General features: G+C 54.9%; 2 protein-coding genes across 4 annotated transcripts; both read right to left on the bottom strand.

Moving 5' to 3' along the window:
- Positions 1-1,627: 1,627 nt before the first annotated feature.
- Positions 1,628-7,810, bottom strand: LOC115521083 (cytochrome b561 domain-containing protein 1). Of its 2 annotated transcripts, XM_030326044.2 has the most exons (3): positions 7,089-7,810; positions 6,516-6,553; positions 1,628-5,927 (listed from the first exon to the last, which is right to left on the bottom strand). In XM_030326044.2, exons 1-3 carry the CDS (start codon positions 7,234-7,236, stop codon positions 5,424-5,426), a joined length of 690 nt encoding a protein of 229 aa, XP_030181904.1. In that variant the 5' UTR covers positions 7,237-7,810; the 3' UTR covers positions 1,628-5,423. The 2 variants fall into 2 exon arrangements, with proteins under 2 accessions (XP_030181904.1, XP_030181905.1); XM_030326045.1 differs by lacking the exon at positions 6,516-6,553 and having other exon boundaries at positions 7,222-7,810.
- A 638-nt stretch (positions 7,811-8,448) lies between these two features.
- On the bottom strand, positions 8,449-17,240 carry ATXN7L2 (ataxin 7 like 2). 2 transcript variants are annotated; one of them, XM_030326043.1, is made up of 11 exons: positions 17,114-17,240; positions 15,134-15,199; positions 14,867-14,971; positions 14,254-14,461; positions 13,664-13,950; positions 12,989-13,071; positions 12,382-12,632; positions 11,382-11,580; positions 11,117-11,238; positions 9,831-10,626; positions 8,449-8,812 (listed from the first exon to the last, which is right to left on the bottom strand). In XM_030326043.1, the coding sequence occupies exons 1-11, from the start codon at positions 17,238-17,240 to the stop codon at positions 8,798-8,800; spliced, it is 2,259 nt and encodes a 752-aa protein (XP_030181903.1). In that variant the 3' UTR covers positions 8,449-8,797. The 2 variants fall into 2 exon arrangements, with proteins under 2 accessions (XP_030181903.1, XP_030181902.1); XM_030326042.1 differs by having other exon boundaries at positions 8,449-10,626.
- Positions 17,241-21,085: the final 3,845 nt, after the last annotated feature.

Below are 21,085 nucleotides of genomic sequence, written 5' to 3'. Positions count from 1 at the left end.
ATCTGCCCTGAGGCCTTCTAGTCTGTGTCAGTGTGGTTACTGTCCCACACATAGAGGGCGGGGAACCACAGTCTGAGAACCATTTTTCTGTGAGCCAGGACACAGAGCCTTGCAGGGAGCCTTCCAGGCACCCTACAGCACTGGCATGCATAAGGTGAGAGTCATTGGCCCCTAAGTTAGGGGTGTGTATATGCACGTGTGTGTTTGTGTGTGTTTGTGTGTGTGTGTGTGTACATGCAAGTAGGCACACGGGGAGGGAGGGGGAAGCACTGTAGCTGGACAGAAGTAGGTGCTGCTTTTCCCTCATCTCCCACTGCTCCTTCACTTGGCCAGTTTGCTTTGGGTGGGGTCTAGCTAGAAAGGCCCAGCTCAGTCCTGAGTCCGGTGAGATAACTCACAACCTGCTTTAAAGAGAGGGGTGCTGGGGGCCCCTCATGTATACTCAGTGAGACAAAGAGCTGAATCCTCTGGTACCACAGAATGGCCTGAAGTAGCTATTTAATCTGCTTTTAGCAGAGGTTAAAAAAAAATCATCTGGGAAGTTCTGACAATAGCGGGTAGATTAAAAACTGGAACTCTTATTCCCTACACATTGGTGACTAGCCAAGCCTTCTGGGTGGATATCTAGGGGGAAGGCTTCTTACTGGATGTAATTTGGGTCTGCTTTAAGCTTAGCCCACTGCTGGGGACTGTCTACTTCAAAACACCCACCAGGGCAGTTCTGGGGCCCTGTCCTCCTGTATGTCACCTATATCTGCTCTGTGCCTGTGCTGGTGAGAACTGCTCAGGCTATGCCCACAACGCCTGACTAGTGTCTCACTGCTGGATCCCAGGATAGAAAAAAAACAATTGAGATAAAAAACTGAATACTGGAGCCTCTGCACTGCTGTTGTTCCTGCCTCTCTCTGTGCACTCCCAGCAGACTGCTGGCAGTTCTCAAATGGAATGGAAAGTATCCTTCCCCTAATTTGACATTTAAATAGAACTGCTGTCATGGTGTGTGTGTGTGTGTGTGTGTGTGTGTTTTAATTCCAATAAAGTCCTTTGAGGAGGGGACTGTGATCCTACTCCAAGAGCCTGTAACGAGGAAAGAGAAAAAACTGCGAACAAGCTAGGGGCCGCGTGTCAGCTCTACATCTCCAGTGCCGGGCATGAGGGCCTGAGGCAGGCCTTGCTCAGCCTGGGGCTACAGGGGAAACCAGAGAGTCAGGGTGGCGGTGTTGTGTCCGTTACTATTGCTCCTGCGTCCCTGGCTTGCCTGCTCCACTTTTCCCTCAGAAGTGCAGAATTAGGTAGGAGAGATTCAGACAGACCAGCTCCAGGAACTTCAGGTTGGATGAGGGAACAACTGCACTGATTTCCGGATTTACACCAGCCCCATGCCTTGAAACCAGCAGCACTTAGGGCTGGCTTTGCCAGGCTTGGTGGCTTTCCTGACAGGAGTGGATGAGAGCTGACCTTTCATCTAGAAGGAAGAAATGTGTGTGTGCTCTCGGGATGGCTGACGACACAAGCTGCCAGGGACTTGGGTCCTCTAAGCATCTTAGCTGTAACTGTTTATCGCCTCCCTATAAAAGAAGCATCAAACCCAGAGCCAGGCTGAATGAAAGAGTCAAGGACAAGAACATACTATCACCTGTTTACATTTAATACTTTGGACTTTCCAATGCCTGTTAACATGCATTTTCTCATCAAACCCTCACAACATCCCTGTGAGGTAGGTCAAACAGTAAGTGATTTGCCCACAGCCACACCAGTGTTAGGAGCTGAGCAAATGTAGACTGCAGCCCTCCTGGTTCCCAGGTCAGTGTGCTTTTTACTGCATGATACACAGGCTCTTAGGTCAACCGGATACAGGAAGAGTGGAGCACTACCCCAGAAGCCTCCCTGCTCCCTAAGGTTGCAAAGGGCCACCAGAAATGCTGAGATTGGGGCATCAGGACCAGGGGTGTCCTCTCGAAGTTAAGACAGATAACAGAAGGAAGGACAGGAGTACTGGAGGTTCAGGGTCAATGACGGCCACTGCCACTCTCAGCAGAGCCTACGCTGTGTTCCTGTCTTGATCTCTGTCAGGTGAAAAGGCCTTAGTAATATACCTAGAGGAAGCTCAAGGCCCACTCCCAAAGGAAAGCAGCCTCAAGCCATGGTTAGGAAGTGAGACTCTGACCACCCCCTCCCCATTCCATTACACTCTAGCTGCCCAGAAGGAGGGGGAAGGTGAGGGCTGGCTGACTCAGCCTGCAAGTGCCTAGAGCCCTGGAGCTGAAAGGCCCCAGCACTGTGCAGCTAATGATTATTGTTAACTCTGAACAGGCCTTGGCACAGCAGCCAGCTGGCTCAGGGAAGATGCCTAGATCTCCCACAGTGAGGTTTGAAAAACAAGACCCAGAGCAGCCATGCACGGGGGTGGAAGGGTGAAGACAATGAGAAAGAAGGGACAGGCCGGTGTCAGGGACTGGGATGGGCAGTCTGCCCTGTGAGATGCTAGGGAGAGGAGAAAACAGGCTGGCAAGGGGCGGCGGCCTACCTTTGATGCAGCTGAACAGCCAAGAAGGTGAGGCTGGAAGAATTAATTCCCCAAGACACAGGGCTCCTGCCGTTCAACACCAACCCCAGCTCTGGTGGGGCTCAAGGGGAGTGGTTACGGGAAAGATGGGGGCTGGGGGAGGGGTCTGAACCCAGACTGGTAATCCTGTTACCATTTGGATTTGGTTACAAAAAACATCTACATTTCTAATGTCCTCAAGGTTGAGTTTAAAATATCATATTTGGAATCAAGTCTTAGTGAGCCTGATATGCAAATTTGTGCAAATGACATGCTTTTTTTTTTTTTTTTTTTTTTTTTTTTTTTAAATTTGAGCACCCTGGCTTTTTTTAAAAAAGACAGTATAGGCTGACTACTAGCAGCTTTCCCTAGCCAGGGAACAAGGGCAAAAGGGTAGACATTTGCTTCTTCCCCCAAGGCCTCTGCCTCATTGCTGAGGAGCCCAGCTAATATCCCAGATGGGGAGATAAAGAGAGGTGGGGGTAACAGAGGGTGTAGGGAGGAGGAAACACACAAGCAGAAGGCATATGTAGCAGGCAGCTACCTCTTCCCAGCTGGAGGAAGAGTGCCCTGGCACTGAGGTCTAATGGTTGTCCAGCTGCTGGCCCAGGATGTGAGGGCAGGTGGTGATGGGATTCAGAGAAGGGGGGCGGAAGTCCCCCCCCCAACCTGGCCAACCGGGAAGAAGGGCTCCTCCTGGTGACCTACTCCCTATACTGCAGTCAGGCTAAGCAGAAGACCACCTGTGCCCTCCTCTCGGCCCTGTGCCCTTGCCCTCCAGGCCTCCTGGTCAGATAGGTGACAGCTGGCGCCCCTTCCTCCTGCAGAATATAAATGACTTCCCCCTTCCTCCGAGGGCTGGGAATAGACATCAGCTGGCACAGCCCACGCAAACTGCCGGCTGTCAGCCCGCCTGCCCGCCCGCCCACCAGCCCCCGCACCACCTGGGAGGAGGCAACACCTCAGGCAGGCTCAGGCTTTATGGCGCTGCCTGCTTGGCTCGCAGAAGCTGGTGAACCTCACCGGCCCTGTCACCCTGCTGTAGACAGGATGGGACTCCCAGCACTGGCTGTGACAGGGGGAGAGGAGATGGGAGTCCCTGATCCAAGTGACACTAGGGAAGAATGCCCCAGGAACCATCTTCTCCAAGTTCAGACCACATTGGGTAGTTTGAGAGAGAAGAGCAGACAATAAGACAGGTATAATCACCCTCTGAACAGCAGAGACCCCCTTTAGATGCTCTGGGTCTGGAGAGCTCCTGGAGATGCCATCTGACCCAATGAGATCCACTCAGAGGACGCTTGTGCCCTCGCAGTCCCAATTCCTGGACTGTTAAATCATACCAACCTCCTTGCTTCCGAGCCACCCAGACAGGAAGCTCTTACATCTTAGGAAGACCTGGGACATCTAAATTATTGCCATCTAGGAACGCCTGCCCTGCTCCTGGGACCTGGAGCTCCAGCCCCTATACCCAGACCTCCCAGAGTATCCCCTGAGCTGTCTTTACTTGCCTCAACATCAGCTTTTCTGGCTTAGCCATCTTCAGTCCTTGTCATGATCTATGAAGGTCCCATCTCTGAGACCAAGCCAGATCACAGTTAACCAGTCCGGCATCCAGCCCTCACCACTGAGAATGGTCTGGGGAACTAGATTCAGTTTGGAACAAGGAGGGGTCTCTGCAGGGAAGAGGACCCGGCCCTTTTTTGCCAACTGGCAACTAACTCAGCCCCCTCCTAGACCAAAGAGCTGGCAAGAGACCGCAACTGAGAAAAGCTTAGCTGAGAAAGGGACCAGGGAGACTTTGTTTTCCCTAGATCAGAAAAGCCCTACCCCTCTTCCTTAGCTCTTAGTGTGCTCTAAAAGTTTCAGAATACCTACATAAAGCTATGTGCTAAGGCAAGAATGTGAGCCCTAGGAAGGGCTGAACATGAGAAGCTCAGGACTACTTTGCCACTGAGAACACATGTCGGGGAAGGTGCGAACCCATGACATGCAGCCCTCAAGCCCAGATTCTGAGGTGGGCTGAAGGAAGTTCTTAACTGAGCTAAGACGCCCAGCCAGGAGCCATAGGCTTGGTTAGGCCAATGCCCTTCTGCTCCTTCAAAAGCTTTAAAGTGACTTTAGTGCCTTTACTGTCTTGGAGTTCAAAAGAGCCTCACATGGGACCCTTCTTTCCACAGTGCCCGACCTTCTGTGCCCTAGTCCAGGAGCCAAATTGGCACAGATTCCTGGAAGGCCACAAAGACAGACCTGTCCCTTCAGAGGGATAAGAGAATAACAAATGTATGAATCACATCCTGAGTCTGCTTAGTGGTCCAGCCACCATTCCAGAGCGGGGAGAGTGTTCTGTGACATCAACCTGACAGACACTGAATATTGGGAGATTGTTTAGAAACTCACCCATGACACAGATGTGGAAACTGAGGTCCTGAGGCATGTGACTTGCCTAAGGTTGTACATTAGAACCTACAGGAACCATAACCCATGGGCTCTCTCCACACTGCTGTCTCCAACAGACCCAAAGAGCCACTGTGCTCATTCATAAGTTACCGTAACCCAACTCTCCATCAGGAGCACAGGCAAGAAATGACTGCCAACACCATCACCACCGCCGCCCAACACTTCTGTGTCTCATCAAGAGTGGAGGCTTCAGGACCAAGCCCCCCCCCCCCATCACCTTCCACTTGCACCCAGTATATCTCCCCATTTGGGCCCCCTGAATCGTCGTCAGCAATAGCAGGTTGGGTTTCTGTGGCCCCTGGCCCAGCTAAGAAGTACAAAAATCCTACCACTTCTGAAGTGGATCCCTTGAAGGTCACCAGAGGAAACATTTAAGTCCAAGGCAAGTGTCCCACCTACATTCAAAGTTCAGAGGAACTTACATTTCCATTTTCTTCTTTGGCAAGTAGGAGCTGGAGATCTGGTGCATGATCACCAGGGCCGGATAGAGGGGCAGTGCTAGGCACAGGTACCAGGCTGCACCTTTGATCTGGGCCTGGAACCACACTGAGTGCATGCCTAGGAACACCGTTCCTGTAGCCATCAGGTAGACCACCAGTCCACAAGTCAGATGGTAGAGCTTGAGGCGAGCCACCCTTGAGACTCTTGCTGCTCGAGGACAGAGGAGGCAGAGCCCACATAGTGCCTGACCACTAGTGGCCAGCAGGGTCAGAGCGCCTACCCAGCTGTGCCAGGACACCAGGTGGGGCAGCTCACTGCGGGTCCTGCTGGAGATGATGAAGCCCAGGCCCAGGGCTGCACAGAGGATGGCTAGGGTCTGCCCTGCCCAGTGGAGTCGGATCCGAGCCTTTCGGGAGCAGAAGAAGAACGGGGAGTGCTCAGGCGAGAAGAGCAGGATGGCCTCAGCCATGCAGAGGCAGAACTGTGAACACAGGAGAGGGCCCGTGAGCCTCAGGCCAGCTTGGAGGCCTAAGAAAAAAGGGGTGCTCTCATACATCAAAACAGGGAGTACAAAGGGTGGAGGCCAAAGAACTCCCACCAGGACCTCCTGCATCACAGGTCAGGATTTCTGGGCACAATGGAGAATCAACACTCGAGTGGAAGTTTTATCACTCAGGCTGACATCCATGCCCTACCTCCTCCTCCTCCTCCACAGGCAATGATTCCCACTTCTTGACCAATATTAAGCAAATCTTTAGCAAGTTCCTGAACTTTGAGGGGGTAGGGGTGTTGGGGGGGTGATTGGACAACACCCCTTCTACTTCCTCCTTTCAGACCATAGGGGAGAAAGATACATCTTCCATACTCTCCCAACCCCCTTCAACCACTTGATACTAACTACAGCCCGGCCCTCCATGTCTCCCAATCATAGGTTGCAGGGAAAGATGGGGCCCTTGCTCTTTCCCCCACCTCTCTGAGCCTCAGAAAGGCTGCACGCCTTCGGAAGGCTGGATGCTTCCCTACGGGCATATTCTAACGAATCAGCTGCAGAAAAGAAGCCCAAACTCACCGCCAAGGCCATGAATACAGGGTGCCAGGAGAAAAGACCTAAGAATCAAAGAGAACAGACTGACGGCTGGGCACCATTGTTTCTGCCCCTGTGGCTGGCTGGAGCCCAAAAAATCTGGCTATAGGGGAAAGGTCAGTGTACTATCCCCAGCTCCAATCACGAATCAGGAGCTCCGTGCAAAGTGGAGCAGTCAAGGGGCCTTACGATGACCAACTAAGGGGACAAATATACATCAATTTGGCCTGTGTTCCCCATTCGGCACCTCGCAGCTGTCAGCCCAGTCCTAGAATGGACCTTGGTCTTCTTTGCTTGTATTCTCCATGAGGGTCTCTGCTTCTGATGAGCTGAGGTCAGTTCAGTGTCTGCCTCTCCACCCCAGCACCCAGAGTCGGATCCTTCCAGGACCCACCTCCCGGGGACCCGCCCCACCACGCCCTTACTACCCTTCCACAGTACGCCTCCCCCCACCACTGCGGGGGTCCCCACGCCAGTTCTCCGAGCGCTCCAGGCGCCTCTCCTCCAGCATCCCGGCTCCGCCCCCTTTCCTGGCCCCGCCCCGCCTTGCACACTCACTGGTTCCCGGCCGGGACAGCACAGTCAGAAAGATGGTGAAGCCCAAAGCCACCAGGTGCGCCAAGATCCCACTGCCTCTCCGCAGCCAGCGGGTCAGTCTCGGCTCCCTCGCTGGAGCGGGAACCAGACCTACCTCCAGGGGCTGCATGGCCGGGCCGGCGCACACTCACAGCTGCTAGAGCGCGTCTTCCGGGTTTGCGATCGCGGAGGCGGCCGCGATGGCGGGAGAGGCCCCTCCCCGGGCCGCCGCCGGCAGTACGGCGGACTCGCCCACAGCGCCCTCTGTGGGCTGGGGGGAAAGCGCGTCGGCCCTAGGGAGCCCTGGGGGCAGAAGGGGACCCGACAGCAGGCTACCAGCCTGGTTTCTTCGGTCAACCTCATTTGCACCTTTCTGTCCACAAGGACTTACGCCTCAAGTAGCCTGTGGAAATTACACGTATGGTAACTGATTCCACCCAAACCCCAATCACAAACTTCGTACGCTGAACCAAGAGCGTGAGACCAGTGGTTTGAACAGTCTTCTAGAAACACTGGATTTCTCCACCTGCCTACACCCTCCTGCCATCCCTTCTTCTGGCTTGTTAAGGGAATAAGAGTCTTTTCCGCCTAAAAGCAAAGAGACCGAAAGGACAACGCCAAAAAATAGTGCCCTGTGCCTGGTGAGTTCAGGTTTGAGGACCAAAGGAGGGACATGCACTAGTCTCCAGTGAGATAAAGGGAAGAACTAGGGCACACGCAGCCCTTCCCACCTCCACACCATCTGTTCAGTCCTGGGGAGCCAGGTGATCCTGAGGGACCAGGTCCTCCCACATTCCTGCTGCCTCCCACACCAGAAGTTCTGTAAGTGATCATACCCTTCCCCTTCTTGCCTCCAAAAAGGTGTGGTTCACCTTAAGGAGGCCTACCTGGGAGAGGCCCTATCCCTTCCTGAAGGGCAAACCCACAGGCTACGGACAGAGAGACCAAAACAGGCTGTCCCGCAGAAATCACGGACATCCTTAGAGCAGTTACCAACTCAATTCGAGCTCCCTGAGTGGTTGAGAAAATAAGGCTGCTAGTGAGAGGCGGGAAGGGCAGGAACAGCTGAAGAGACTGAGGCAATAATTCAGAGATGGGATGGAGGCCCAGGACTGGATGGAGGCTGAAAGACTGGAGAAGGGCCCTAGCTGACTCCTGCAGAGGTTCAGGGCAAAGACCTGAGAGTAGAGCCGGAGGTGTGGCTCCCCACCCCGTCAAGTTTCCCTTGATGACTGGAGTCATCTCTGGGGTAAAGACTCTGGCTAGCCTTGCTCACTCAGAGCGACATGCCTCATCATCTTATCTGAAGAGAAGACTGCCCCCATGACACAAACCCCAGCCATTTCCACATTGTTTAAAAGGACAAAAATATAAGAGCTAAGAGACATCTGCAGGCAAGAGATGGGAGCTGGAGTCTGGCTGCCCATCATCTTGGCCTCTTGGGGTGCGGATGGGGACAGCAAGGACACTCATTTTATTACATCTTTTTCCTTCCTTTTCTACGTTTCTGTTTTTACATTTTCTTAGCAGCAACAGAACAGGGAGACAGTCTTGAGGTATTTTAAAGAGTTTTTTTTTTTTTTTCTTAAAAAAAATAATATAAAGTTATAAAAAGCGGCAGCAGCCTGGGGCCCGGATCTGGAGGGGAGGAGGTGCTGGCGGCTCCATCGCAGTGGGCAGGCACTTTCTTGTTAATGGGCTTTAGACTGCAGGAAGACAAGAGGCAAGAGACACGGTCAGGCTGGGGGGCCTAGCAGGCCTCCTACCCGTGCACTGTGTGGACCATTGGAGCTAAAGCTTGCTTTTCTCCTGCTGGGCTGGTGAGGGAAGCCGGGTGAAGGGTGAAGGGAGAGATGAATGCCAGCCCAACAGGGACAGCCTGAAAACACCCATGTACACATGCACACACGTGTGGGGCACTGCCCCAAACCCTTTCATATGGGTGCCAGAGGATATGGTACACATCTGGCCCGTGCCTGAACTGGAAGGGCATCCCCTGTCTCACCGCCAGTAAGTCCCTCCTGGCTGAGATCAAATGGATAGCCCATATAATGCTACTCCAGGGCTGCCATCAGAAGAGGCACATAAACCTGGCTGCTGGCTTTACCAGAAACCCTGGAAAACTCGCCTAGCCCCTGAAAACCCGGAAGTGGGCACATGTGCAAGGTGGACACATATACGTATGTGGACCTTGGGTGGTGTTCCTGCCCTTGCATGCCCTGATGCCCAGAGGCAGAACCAAAGAACTGGACCAGCCTGCCCACCCTGCTGCCCAGCATGTCGGGCCACAGCTTGGCAACCCAGACTCCACCCCATTGCCCAAACCTTTCCCATCAGAGTTCATGGAGTCCAACTGCCTTTCCTTCAGGGGACAGAGGTAGCTCTAGTTCCTGGTGTGAAGGCCACAGCCAATTCAGAAAGTGGCCCTTTGATTAAAACAGAAGCAGGGGTCCGGGCAGGGGAGAGGCAGCATCTCTTTAGCTCAAGGGAGAGGGCTGGAGATAGAGGGAGGCCCATCAAACAAAAGCTAGGTTACCTTTCGAAGAGCTGACCTACCTCTCCCTAGAGAAGATGGCCCAGGAACTGTCTCAATTTCCTCTTTCATCCCTTCCCTACACAAACATTTACTTAGCACCTTCTCTGTGTCAGGTCCCCACTGTGTATTCTACCCTCGTCCATTCTGACTTTTCCCTGCCCATGCTCTTCAGGGAGCTGGGCTGGTACCTTCAGTGTAGAACACTTCTCCTCAAAGGCCATGGCTGGACCCGGCTTCTTGCGGCGCACAGAACAGGCCGCATCAGCAGGGGCGCCAGCCTGGCAGTGCTTGGCCTTCACTGGCCGGCAGTAAGTGGCCAGGTTTTTCCGCTTCTTGGCTACCTCCTCCTCAGAGAGGCAATTGGTTGGCAGGGCCTTGGCTGGGTGTCCAGCCGCTCCCCGGTTGTCCAGCTGAGAAGCCTTGACTGGAGTAGGGGGCTGATGAGGGGAACCCCGACAGTCCAGGGGCCCTGCCCGCTTCACTCTTGGCCCCACTGTCCCATTAAGCCCCATGCCCAGGGCAGTTTTAGTCTTGGCCGAAAGGCCCCGGCAGCCAGAGGGTTTGCCTTTTCCAGGGGGATCCAGGATGCAGGTCCGTTTGAAAGTAGTGGGGCCTGGTGATAACTTTCGCTTTCGAGAAGGGGCCTCCACCTCAGCCCCATCCTTGCCTTTGGATGACTTGCTGGCCTTCGAAGGTGGGAGTTTGCTGAAGGATGGGGATGGCGTGTTGGCAGGCAGTGGTGAGGTGATGGCCTGGCTCCCACCCATGCACTCCGCCTGGCTGCAGGCAGCTGCCACACTGGGGGAGCCTGCAGGGTAGCTGGGGACAAGGCCGTCCTTGGCGGGGGGCGTGGAGGCTGGGCAGGCAGGTCTGAGGGGTGGGCCTGGAAGGCGGGGGCAGCTGCCAGTAGAGGATGGGCTCAGGGGAGCAGCGAGTGCGGAGCTGACAAGGTGGGATGGAGGCTCAGCCGCCGGTGGGATCTTCCTGCAGCAGAGAGAGAGCTCCACTGAGATGCCAAGCAAACAAGAGGCCCTCCCTTCCGACATACACCAGTCTCTCCGCCCCACCTAGAGATGGCCCACAGAGCCCCGGCCTTGCTGCCATCTGCTGGGAGACACTGGAACTGAGGGTTAGGAAGACAGCACAGGGATAAGCAGGAATGAACTAGTATACACACCCATTAAGAACCTCGTTTCAAATTTCAGTTTGGACATCCCCTATCCCTAGTCACCCAAGAGGTACTGGAAGTGATGGCTAAGAGTCGGGATTCCCTCCCAGACCACCCACCCATGCCCTGCCTTAGCCCAGCTTCAGGCTGCCAAGTTTCCCCGCCTCCTGTTCGTTCTATCTGGGGTCTTCCCGACAAACGCCGAACCACATCCACAGGTATGTGAGAAGAATTAGGGCTTCTGAAGCTCACGTATGTCTGGGGCTTGAGGTCTAGGGAGGGAAGTTCTGGGCCTGAGAGACTCACTTCCACATGTGTGAGCTGAGGTGCCGCTCCAGCATGGAGCTCAGTGCTGAGCAGAACCGGTCCAGCCGGCGGCTAAACACGTAGCATCCTGGACTCACCAGCCGGCTCCCAAACGTGCAGAACTAGAGGCAGAAGGAAGGTCCGTGGTTAGCGGGGCCTGGGATGCAGGGAGGGCTCCTGTACAAAGGATCTGACCTCCTCCCCGCACTGTGGGCCAGGAGGGCTGGGCCACCCCCCACCCCAGGTCCCTGCCCCAGGTCCTTACCGCCTGTGGCCGCGGGGGCCGGGTTGCATAATGGCAGTCAGGGGGGAGGTGGAGGTCGTCAGATGTCCCCTCCTCCTCACTCTCCTCGCTGGAGGCCTGGGCCCCACCCCGGGGCAGGGGAAAGGGGAACAGGCCTGGGTCCCCATCACCACCACAGGGGCCTTCATCATCCAACTCACTCTCAGAGGAGGCCCGGGACCTGGAAGGGCCAAAGGGGATGTGAGGGCGATGAGACTGAGACAGGAGTGGGTCGGGGTGGGGGTGTCCCTGAACCGCCAGGGCAGACACCCTGCTGGGCAATCAGACAAAGAGGAAGGAGGACAGGAAGGGAGGGAACAACAGAGCTCACATTGTAAGAGCCGGAAAGGTCAGGGGCCACAGCTCCCAAGGGATCCTCTCCCCAGCCCCTTCACTTCCCAGGCCCTGCCTCCTGGGGGGTGGGGGTGGGGGGTGGGTGGGGAATCTGCTCCAGATTTGCCTCCTCCAGAAAATCTTCTGAGCTTAACTGCACCCAGCTCTGGTCAGCCCAGTCAATTCTCTCAACCCCCTTCTTGCATGAGCCTGTCTGTGAGCTGAGCCTGTTTCACGTCTGCCCCCTGTGTTACAGGCAGAGATGCATGTGTCTCCTTCCGGCAAGGCAGGCTCTCCCAGGGCTCCAGCGCAGCCTCTGCACACGAAGGGGCCAGTGAATGAATACAGTAAGACTGCCTCACCCAGGACCCTGACCCTTTCGGTTCCCCAGTTACAAGTTTTGGACTGTCAGAAGCAGCTGGGAAAATGTTTTTATCCCAGGTACTGTAACTGGCAAGCTACACAGAGGCTGAGGTACTACAGTATGCTTGGTTAGAAGCAGGTAGTCCCCTACTTCCACACCACTGCTGGGGGCCCCCAGGTATCCCCCCAACTCAGGGCAGAGTGAGACTCCCTGGGTCGATCTCCCGGGGTCCCTGATGGTTTCAGACCAAGTGTCCCCAGATGGGGGACTGGATCCTGGACTTACCTGGGCAGTGCACAGTATGGGTAGGTCTGCTTGGCGCGAGCAGAGAAGGTGCTGCTGGGGGCGGCCGCTGCCATAACCTGGACTGAAGAGGGGGGCTCCTGGGAGGGGCGCTCAAGAGTGGGCTCCTTGCGCCCTGGGCTCTTCTCCTTGGGAGACTCCCCTTTGCGAGAGTTGGCCTTCAGTTCTGCCACTAGCACATCAAAGTCCTTGGCTCGGCCCTGGACCTCCCGGCGCTGGTGCACTGAGTGGATCTAGAATAGGGTGAAGGGTGGGGAGGGGGTGTGAGCTGAGCAGGAGTAAGAGGCAGCAGTGTGCTCTAGCCTGGGCAAGTGGAGAAGGGGGCTGTGAGTATGTCTGTGGGTGTATTTGTGTGTCTTTGTTTCACTCCCCCAAAGGACCAGAACCTTCCATTGGAGTGGGGCAATCTGGAAGCCACCCCTACCTACTGTTCCACCGCGGGCCCACTGAGAACAGCCTCCTCTCCCCTTGCTTCACTGGGGCTTTACTCCCACCCCCTGAGCTGGATCTTGGCTAACGCTGTGGTTTCTCTCCTTGCCCAGGACCTGTGTGTGTGCTGTCCCTCACGGTACGGTGGGACTGGGATTACCTTGCAGGTTAGCAGGCGGGTACAGATCTTTTTGGTCTCTGGGTTTATTACCCCACACTGCCTGTTGAGGTCGCACTCCTTCCCTGTGGGGAAAACAGTTCCTGTGAACCCCATGGCCATTTCCCATGGAAAGGCCTAGGGAGAGCTGGGCCTGAGACACAAGAGCCTCTGGCGGTCAAGTCCAGGGCTGCGGCCTCCCAGAGAAACGCCTCCCAGCACCAGCAGCTCCCTGCTGGGCGAAAGAACTATCCCCATCCCCATGCCCAGCCCAGGCCCTCCTTTTAGCAATGCCAAGTCCAAAACAGGGCAATACATATCAAGAAACAAAAGCAGCCACAGATATGTGGGATGCCAGAGAAACCAGCTGTGGGAGCGATCGGGTGCCCTGGATCTAGGTGAGAAAAGAGCTAAAGGTCAACAGCCCAGGGTGATGCCCTGCTTGGGCATAAGCTCCCTTAGCCTTGATCAGGAAACCTGGGCTGGAGAGAGCCTTCCTAGAAAGCAAGGAGTTTAAGCACGTGTCCACATCAAGGGGTGACCATGGGCTCCCGTACCCTGCAACCAGTGATGGCCGGGCCCACTTGTTCCTGACCCCTTTCCGTCAGGTCCAAGGACAAAGTAGTCCAAAAGGGTTCCCACTCTACTTTCCTGACCCCCAAAATCATGACTACTTACGAGCCATCTTCCGGTGGGTTTTGGGGGGCAGTCTGGCCCCACCAGGCTCCTTTTCAGGGGGGCTGCCTTCAGCCCGGTGACTGGGGCCCTCGCTGGGGGTCATCTCGATGCTCTCTCTCCCAGGAGGTTCTTTAGAAGGGGTTGCCATGGGGGTTTTTCCAGGGGAGTCCTTGGTGAGGCCGCCAGGCTGGCTGAGGAAAGCAGAGGGCGGGGCCACCCTGATTCCGTGTCCATCGGGCTTCGGGAGACTGGACATCTTCTCCAGATTCACCACAGGCACGAAAAGGCTACATATGGAGAGAGGGTGTGGGCTGGGGGGTAGGGGGGCTGGGCCTGGGCCCTGGACTCTAGCCCAGAGCCATCTCCTTCCCAGCCCTGGAATTTGGGTGGGCTCCAGCAGGGGTGCAGAACATGGGAAAAGGGGACCCCATATTCCTTGGAACATATGGAAGGGAGCGGCAGAGAGAGCTGGCTGCCTCCTGCTGTGAGCAGTGCCCATGGCCCCACAGCTGCCTGCATTTGTGTTAATCCCTCCCTGGGCTAGGGTCAGGGTCATGGCTGGTCTCAGGGAGTCTCCAGCCTCTCCTTACCAGAGGTTGTCCTTCTGTGTCTTATCAGGAGGCTGGTGGCCACGGCTCCGGGACCCCTGGCCCTTCTCCCTGGAGGTTTTGGTGGAACCTGGGGCCCTACAAGCTGGGCCCTGCCCATTCACTACATGGCATTTCTGAGAGCTGGCAGGGGCTGGAGGTGGGGGTGGGGCCCGGGCGTAAAGCTTGCTGAGGGGCCCATGTCTTCTTTCTGTCACCAGGAGGTGGAGAGAGTAATCGAGGTGAGTGATATCCACTGCCTCCTTCCCCAACCTCCTAGCCCTGCTCATAGACTCACAATACAAACTCTGGACTTTCCCAAGACTAGATTTTAAATTTGCCATCTTCCCACCTGAATCTGAGCCTTCAAGACTCAAAAATTCTAGGATCCAGTTTCTTGAACCTTTTAGCTCTTCCTCTAATTCCACCAGATGCTAGAATTTTGCTCAAACAATCACTCTGACCTGCCACAATCCTCTGAAACCGCCCCCAGGACCTTCTGATCCCCAGCGCCTTCCCCTATTACCCACGTGACCTCCCAACTGACCCTGTCCTCAGAGTTCCGTGCTCCACCTTCCCCTGTTCCCTCTATCTCCTCCCTAGGGGCGCCCCTCACCGCAGTGCTTCTGGAAAGCTTGAGGCTTCACCACTTGGCTGCAGTGGTTACACACAACCAAATAGAAGTCGTCATGGGCAGGGCAGTGCCCGAAGATGGACATGTCTGCAATGACAGAAGTCCTTATCACTGGGGCTGGGGATGCCAGGGTTTCCCTGTAAGATCAGAGAGCACTCCTACCCCCACTCAGAAGATACCCTCCCCACCCCCACCCCCGCAGCCCCCCATCTGCCCCAGGTCCCAGCCCTAATGTGTGTCAACTCCCACCTTCTTTAATGAGGGTCATGGCATCCAACTTCTTTGTGTTTTTGTTACTCTCCTCCAACTCAGCCCCTGGAGGAGAAACACAGCTCAGAAGTCCCACCCCTACCCCAGAAGCCCCAACTCCTACCCAACCAGCACTGGCAGCCAAGCAGTAGGAAGCCCACACTCCCTAACAAGCTCCTGGTGCTCAGGACCACTTGGAGAAGCTTTCAGTGGGTCATTTTCAAGCGCCCATTCTTCCTTTACCTGCTACCTCTGCAATGAGCTAATTCCATTAGAAGGGATCCTGGCACCTTTCCTATGGACCCTTCACTCCAAGGTGCAAGTCAGGGTTCCACTGCTGACTAGCTGAGTGATTGTGGGTAAATATGATCTCCTTCTGGGCTTGCTTCCCCATTTAAATGAGAAACAATCCTTAGCATATTTTACTATACCCTTCTTGAGATTTCTTAGATGGGTCCTTTCTGCTACTCTGTGCCATACCAAACATATACTCTCCTAGGACTCCATCCCCATGAATGCAATTTTGTTCCACTTGGGTTACCATGGCACTGACAAAGTTACACCCAGCTTCTCAGGTCCTGCGTTGACAGGATGGTCACAGAGCACAGAAACTGCTGTATTGGGGGTCCTATGGCATCTTCAAAGTCCCCTTGGTCAGCTATGCAAGCCCCTCCCCTCTTTAGGAGGGCTTTGGGCAAGGGTTGCCCTTGTACCTCAGTTTCTGGGTTGATGACAAAAACATCTTAGCTGTGCAAAGCAGCTCTTTCCCCCATCCCCCTACCTCACTCCTCTCCCCTCCCCTCCTCTACGCCCCCTCCCTGTCCCTTGGAAAAAAAATCAATTCTGAGTCACCAAACCCGTCTGATTCCATTTCCGGTTCTCAAAGCACCCAGACCCTGACAATGGCCCCATCCTTGCCCACCCAGCATGGGGCAGTCCTGGGGTAGCCTGGGCTTCCACTTAGATGTGCTTCTAACGCCTACTAATAGATTTGCCCCTTTCTAGGATGAGAAGATCGCTGACAGTCTTACATAATCTCCACATATGAGGGGTAGTGGGTTAGGCATGCAAGAGACAAGGGGCAGCTCCCACTCTTAAGTCCGTTTAAATGCAGTGATGGGCAGAACTGAGCTGGGAGTCGGATGTCTCAGAGGAGAACAAGTGTCATCAGAGACCGCTCCATGCGGTCTCCTCCTCCACCTCTTCTCACTTGCAAACTTCTTCAGGGCTGTGATGCCTGCTGTCACCCCAAAGGCCACGAGGCCAGGTGCCCCCTGGGGCCCAGGAGACAAAGATCAGCAGAAGGGGCTGTCAGCCCCCTTACTAAAGGCACTCAGGGGCCTAGAGAAGGTGGGGGTCAGGGGAGAGAGCCAAGAGGGAGGGCAAGAGGCCCGGGAAAGGACTGAGGGTTGCAGGCAGAGAGGGATGGATGGACGAAAGGAGGGAGGAAGGGAGGATGGATTGATGGATGGACCGACGAACTAATGCGGAGGGGGCGGGGGGGGGGTGGTCCAGTAGCACTGTAACCGGCAGGCAAACGCCGAGGAGGAGCAGGAGGTGTGGGGCAGAAGGCGAAAGAACAAGGGGGGTTGGGAGGGGGGCACAGAAGTGGGGTGCGTGGGAAACACGTGGAGAGGACTGTTGCGGACGGGGAAAGCCCTAGGCAGGTGCAGGAGGGGCGGAAGCTAGAGGACAGCAGGCGAAGAGAAAGATAAAGGCAAGCAGATGTGGGGGCAGGTACTGGGCACCGGCAGAAGCAGAGGTGGGCAGGGTGGGCTGCGGGCTGTGAGCCGGCGCTAGGACCCGGAGGCGCGAAGGTGACGGAGCAGGCGGGCACTAGGACCCGGCGGGTCCTTTGTTTGGGGGGCCGGGGAGCCGGACGGCGGCTCCCGTCGGCGGCTCCCCTCTGCTGGCGGGGGCCCGGAGAGGGGGAGGGGAGACAGTGATGGGGTCCCCGGACTCTAGGGGAGCTTCACTCACCGTCGGCCGCGGGCAGGTCGGCCCGTTCCACCCACGAGCTCCAGCTCTGTCCCGCGAAGTCATCGAGACTCGGCACCCGCCGCTCCAGAGCGGCCATTGCTGCCGCCGCGCGTTCACGCACCGCCATCACCGCCGCGGACGCGCGCCCGCCCCGGCGCCACCGCCGCGCGGCCCCCTCCCCCCAAGCCCCGCCGCGGGCACGCCTCCCCTCTCCCTCCCACCTTTCCAGCTCACTCTTTGCGCAAGCGCAGCACAGGTTGCCTGCCCCTCACTCTCCCTCCCGCGTAGCCTTCTGGGAAATGTAGTCTTGGAGGGCGTGCTGTTGCCTACCGTGCTTGCTGCAAAAGCCCCTGCAAAATGCACAAATGCGGGGGGCAAAGAGACCAAAGCCCCAGGACCTCCTCTCCTAACCCTTGTGCATACATTCTTTGTGCTACCAGCCCACTCTTCCAAGCTCACTGCATACACACCTTAGCCCCAAACCTCTCTCTGCCCAAGACGCCCCTCTAAGCCGTGTCTCCGCCAGCTGGCTGGCGCCCCTTCCCGGGCTGGCGGTCAAGAAGCGACTTCGCTCCCCAGTAGATCGAATAGGGTAGGTGCAGGGAGGTGGGCGCTGTGAATCAGAAGGGCAAGGGGAGGGAGTCTGTAGGATGCGCTGAAGGACACAAGGGTTGGGGGGGGGGGGAGGGTCCTCGTCTACCGTGTTGTGCTTCATCTGTGGGAAACCCACGCTGCCCTGATGCAGGGCAGAGGGTTGGAGTGGCGTTGTCTGGGTTTGGAAGGACCTAGATGAGCTGATCAAGATCACCTGTCAGGATGACAGAAGGCTATCTCCGAGCCAGAGCCAGCCCCGGAACTGGGGTGGCCCCGAGGCTGCTGGTGTTTGCGGCATCTCTGCTGATCCTTCTCTCCTCCTGAGAACTGCGATCGATACCCTGTGCCGCCTCTTCCCAAACCCTGGCTGGACCCCGACTCCATCCATCACTTTGGCTTCTTTTTCTAATGAATATTTTCTCTGCTGGAAGGGCTGCTACCAGAGCCTCAGCATAGGGAGATTTCTCATCAGATCTGTCATTTTCCTTGCTATGGCCTGGAAAATACCTTAATCATTCTCTTTCTTCTTCTCAGCTGATAACATTTCTTCCCACCCTCACACAATCAAGAGACAAAAGCCTACCCCCCCCCGCATCACACCAGAAAAGAGATACTAGTTCTCTTTTCCCTCTTCAACTCCTCACACCTCACCCCATATTAATTTCTTAAGCTAAAGGGAAACCAAATTGGAGGCAAATAAGTCAAGGTCTGTGACCTCAAGACCTCAGACTTTCTTCTCATTTTCACCCAGGGAAGGTTTAAGTACCGCAAAGATAATCTCTGAGAGCAGAGATCCTTAACCTGAGAACGACAGATGATCCCTAGGGGGTCCAGGAACTTGGTGAAATTGAATGCAATATTGTGTCCAAGATATAGGGAATGCAAGGTAGCATGTCAGAAGGGGGATAGAGGTGCAAGTTTGTTCAGAAAGAACCTTTATAGTTAAGAGGACAAGGCATATGGCCTTCACCTCCTGACAGGAAGCTTGTCTGGGTCACAGAGCAAATGGAAACAGTATTGTGGAAGCCACTATCTCTTGCCTTTTGAGTTTACTGTAAATCTGCTAATGAGCCTCAGTTACTTTGGACAAATCGGTGCCACCAAAAGAGAAAATGCAGACTCTATTGCTTGGAGTGCAGCGTGGAAAGGAGTGGAATGATGTTTTGGTGGAAATACTGATATTTGTCCGATAACTTAAAGTAATGGGAGAAGAGGGGAAAAAAAAAAAATCTCTGGAAGGGTTCTAGGCTTGGCTCCTTCATGGCAAATGCTTTGAAGCACTGTTTATTCAAATGTGTAATAACAAGCACCAGAAAACAACATGCAACATTCTCCCCCCACCCCGATCTTCAATCCTGGAAGTAGGAGACCTATGACCATGATAGTGGGGAGAACTCAAGTTCAGAAAAAGTCCTTGGTGGGTACCCTGGCAGAGTCAGAATTTAGGAGGGCAAAGGGCAAATGCCCTGCCTGTTAGCCTCCTGCAGTCTGAAGAAACCAGACACGGTCTCCTACCTTAGGCCCTACTAGGCAAAGCAGTAGTGCCAGCCCTGATTAGAGGGGATGTGAGTCCTATGAGGACAGCTCTGCCCTCAGCACTTGGCTGGAGGTTATGAGGTGAAGTAGCCTTTCCTCTTAGGGCGGTCATGGAGAGGCCATAGCCTAAATCAAGGCCCTTCTGGATGAGAACAAGCTAGGCTCTTGAGGAAGAGAAAGAGCCTTCTCTGCTCTAGGGAGAGTTCTGGGCTAGGAGTCTTTGGCAGGAGTGAATATCCACCCCACTGCCCTTCCCCTAGCTCAAGGGCCAGTTGCTAACTTCAGCCCCCAAATGAGAACACTTTATCCATCACATTTCAAATAAATTATAAATACATACACAGAATCCAAACAAAGTTCCAGTAGAAGCTGCTCACAGACCCTCACAGGGGCCAGTTTAGAGAAAAATGGTCACCTCTTTGTTCTCTGTGTCTCTGGAGCTGCAGGCAAAACTGTTCCCCCCTTTTCCTTGAGTAACCATGGGGACAGCTCAGGACAGAGAGAGGTTCAGACTTAGAAACACTCTCATCCCCATCTCCTCTCCTCTCTCCTCAAATCCCTCCCCCAAAATCTAAAAAGAAAAATAAAACAAAAAATCTAATTATTTCACTGAAGGATTCTGGAGCATTTGAGGATGTAAATCTCACACTCCCCCTGTCAAGTAGGGAAACTCTGACCCAAAGAAATGACGGGCCCCAAATCAAAGGTCCTGTCTTCTGGGTACCCCAGGAAAGTGCACATTACTGGGGATGGTGTTTAGGGAGGTGAGAAGGTGGGAAGGGATGACTCAGTCCTGAGGAGAAATTGGCACAGGGCACATTCACCTTTGGGATGATAAGTGGGCTAATTGGCACTGGATCAGAAAATGGCTGGATTCTTCCTTCTTCATCCTTTCCTGAGCAGCCCTATGGCCAGGGCAGACTGAAGTGCTTTGAGCTGGGTAGGAGATGGATGGCCCTTTCCCAGTCAGCATTGACTCTTAGGCCCTGGGGTCCAGAGAGGGACTGAAGGAGGTGTCAGAAAGAGGAGACATATCAAAGACAAATATGGAACTGGGTCCCGAAGTGAAGAAGCACCAATAGCATTGGCCTGCCCTGGACTGGGGGTTTGGGTGGGGAGGGATAGAGCCTGGGAGAAATGAGGAAGCAGGGGAGGAACAGAGGGCAAACCGAGAGGGTGTGTCCTTTCGTAAAGGTGAGATAGGGGAGTATGAAAGAGGGGCCACAGAAGGAGTTGGGGGTTTGGGGGGAAATGAGCAGAGAATGAGGAAGAAATAGGCCCATCCATCCATGTCCTGGGGCTCTGGGGCAACTTAGCCTCATGGTGGTCCTCTGGGCCCTTCCAAAGCCCCTATATGGCCCCATAGGAATGAAAGGAAAGCCTGGACAGACATGGAAAAGGATCTTGAATGCCTCAGACCCAAGAGATTGGGGAAGGGAGATGGACAGAGAGGTTGGAGGCAGAGAGGGCTAAAAGGGAGTTGCTCCTAGACCCCTCATCTAGTGTCCCCTGTGTGAGACTAAGCCCAAGAAGGAGGACAGGGAAGAAGGTCAGGGGTTTCTAAGGCAAGTACGAGTTTACTATTGGTGGAAGGTGCACCAGCCTGGAGGGGTGGGAGGGCTAAGGGAATAGAAGAAACTGCTTCCCCAGCAAGTTTCCTGGCTTCAGTTTCTTGAAGTTGCAACCCAGTTGCAATATATCTGCTCCCCATTTAGTCTGGGCCTCATCAGGAGCCCCTACAGGGCTGTCTTCTAGACTAGTTGGCCTCCTGGGTTCCCACATGGTAGGCTCTGTGGGCAAGCAGATGCCAGAGGAAAAAGTGGGAAGCATACCAGGCTCAGG

This window comes from Lynx canadensis, chromosome C1 (genome assembly GCF_007474595.2).
Source record: "Lynx canadensis isolate LIC74 chromosome C1, mLynCan4.pri.v2, whole genome shotgun sequence".
Classification (NCBI taxonomy): Eukaryota; Metazoa; Chordata; class Mammalia; order Carnivora; family Felidae; genus Lynx; species Lynx canadensis.
The sequence above is the reverse complement of the archived record's forward strand: the minus strand, read 5'-3'. Positions and strand labels throughout refer to the sequence as shown.

What these genes read in the sequence shown, in the direction of transcription:
- ATXN7L2 (XM_030326042.1), bottom strand. Translation starts at nt 17,240, where the DNA reads ATGGCGGTGCGTGAACGCGCGGCGGCAGCAATGGCCGCTCTGGAGCGG. An exon ending in ACACAGAAGGACAACCTCTG is followed by an intron (nt 13,951 to 14,253) that starts GTAAGGAGAGGC and finishes CTCCATATGTAG; the next exon opens with CCTTTTCGTGCCTGTGGTGA. An exon ending in CTCAGCTCACACATGTGGAA is followed by an intron (nt 10,627 to 11,116) that starts GTGAGTCTCTCA and finishes TCTCTGCTGCAG; the next exon opens with GAAGATCCCACCGGCGGCTG.
- LOC115521083 (XM_030326044.2), bottom strand. Translation starts at nt 7,236, where the DNA reads ATGCAGCCCCTGGAGGTAGGTCTGGTTCCCGCTCCAGCGAGGGAGCCG. An exon ending in GCTGTCCCGGCCGGGAACCA is followed by an intron (nt 6,554 to 7,088) that starts GTGAGTGTGCAA and finishes TTTGATTCTTAG; the next exon opens with GTCTTTTCTCCTGGCACCCT. An exon ending in CTGTATTCATGGCCTTGGCG is followed by an intron (nt 5,928 to 6,515) that starts GTGAGTTTGGGC and finishes CTGTGTTCACAG; the next exon opens with TTCTGCCTCTGCATGGCTGA.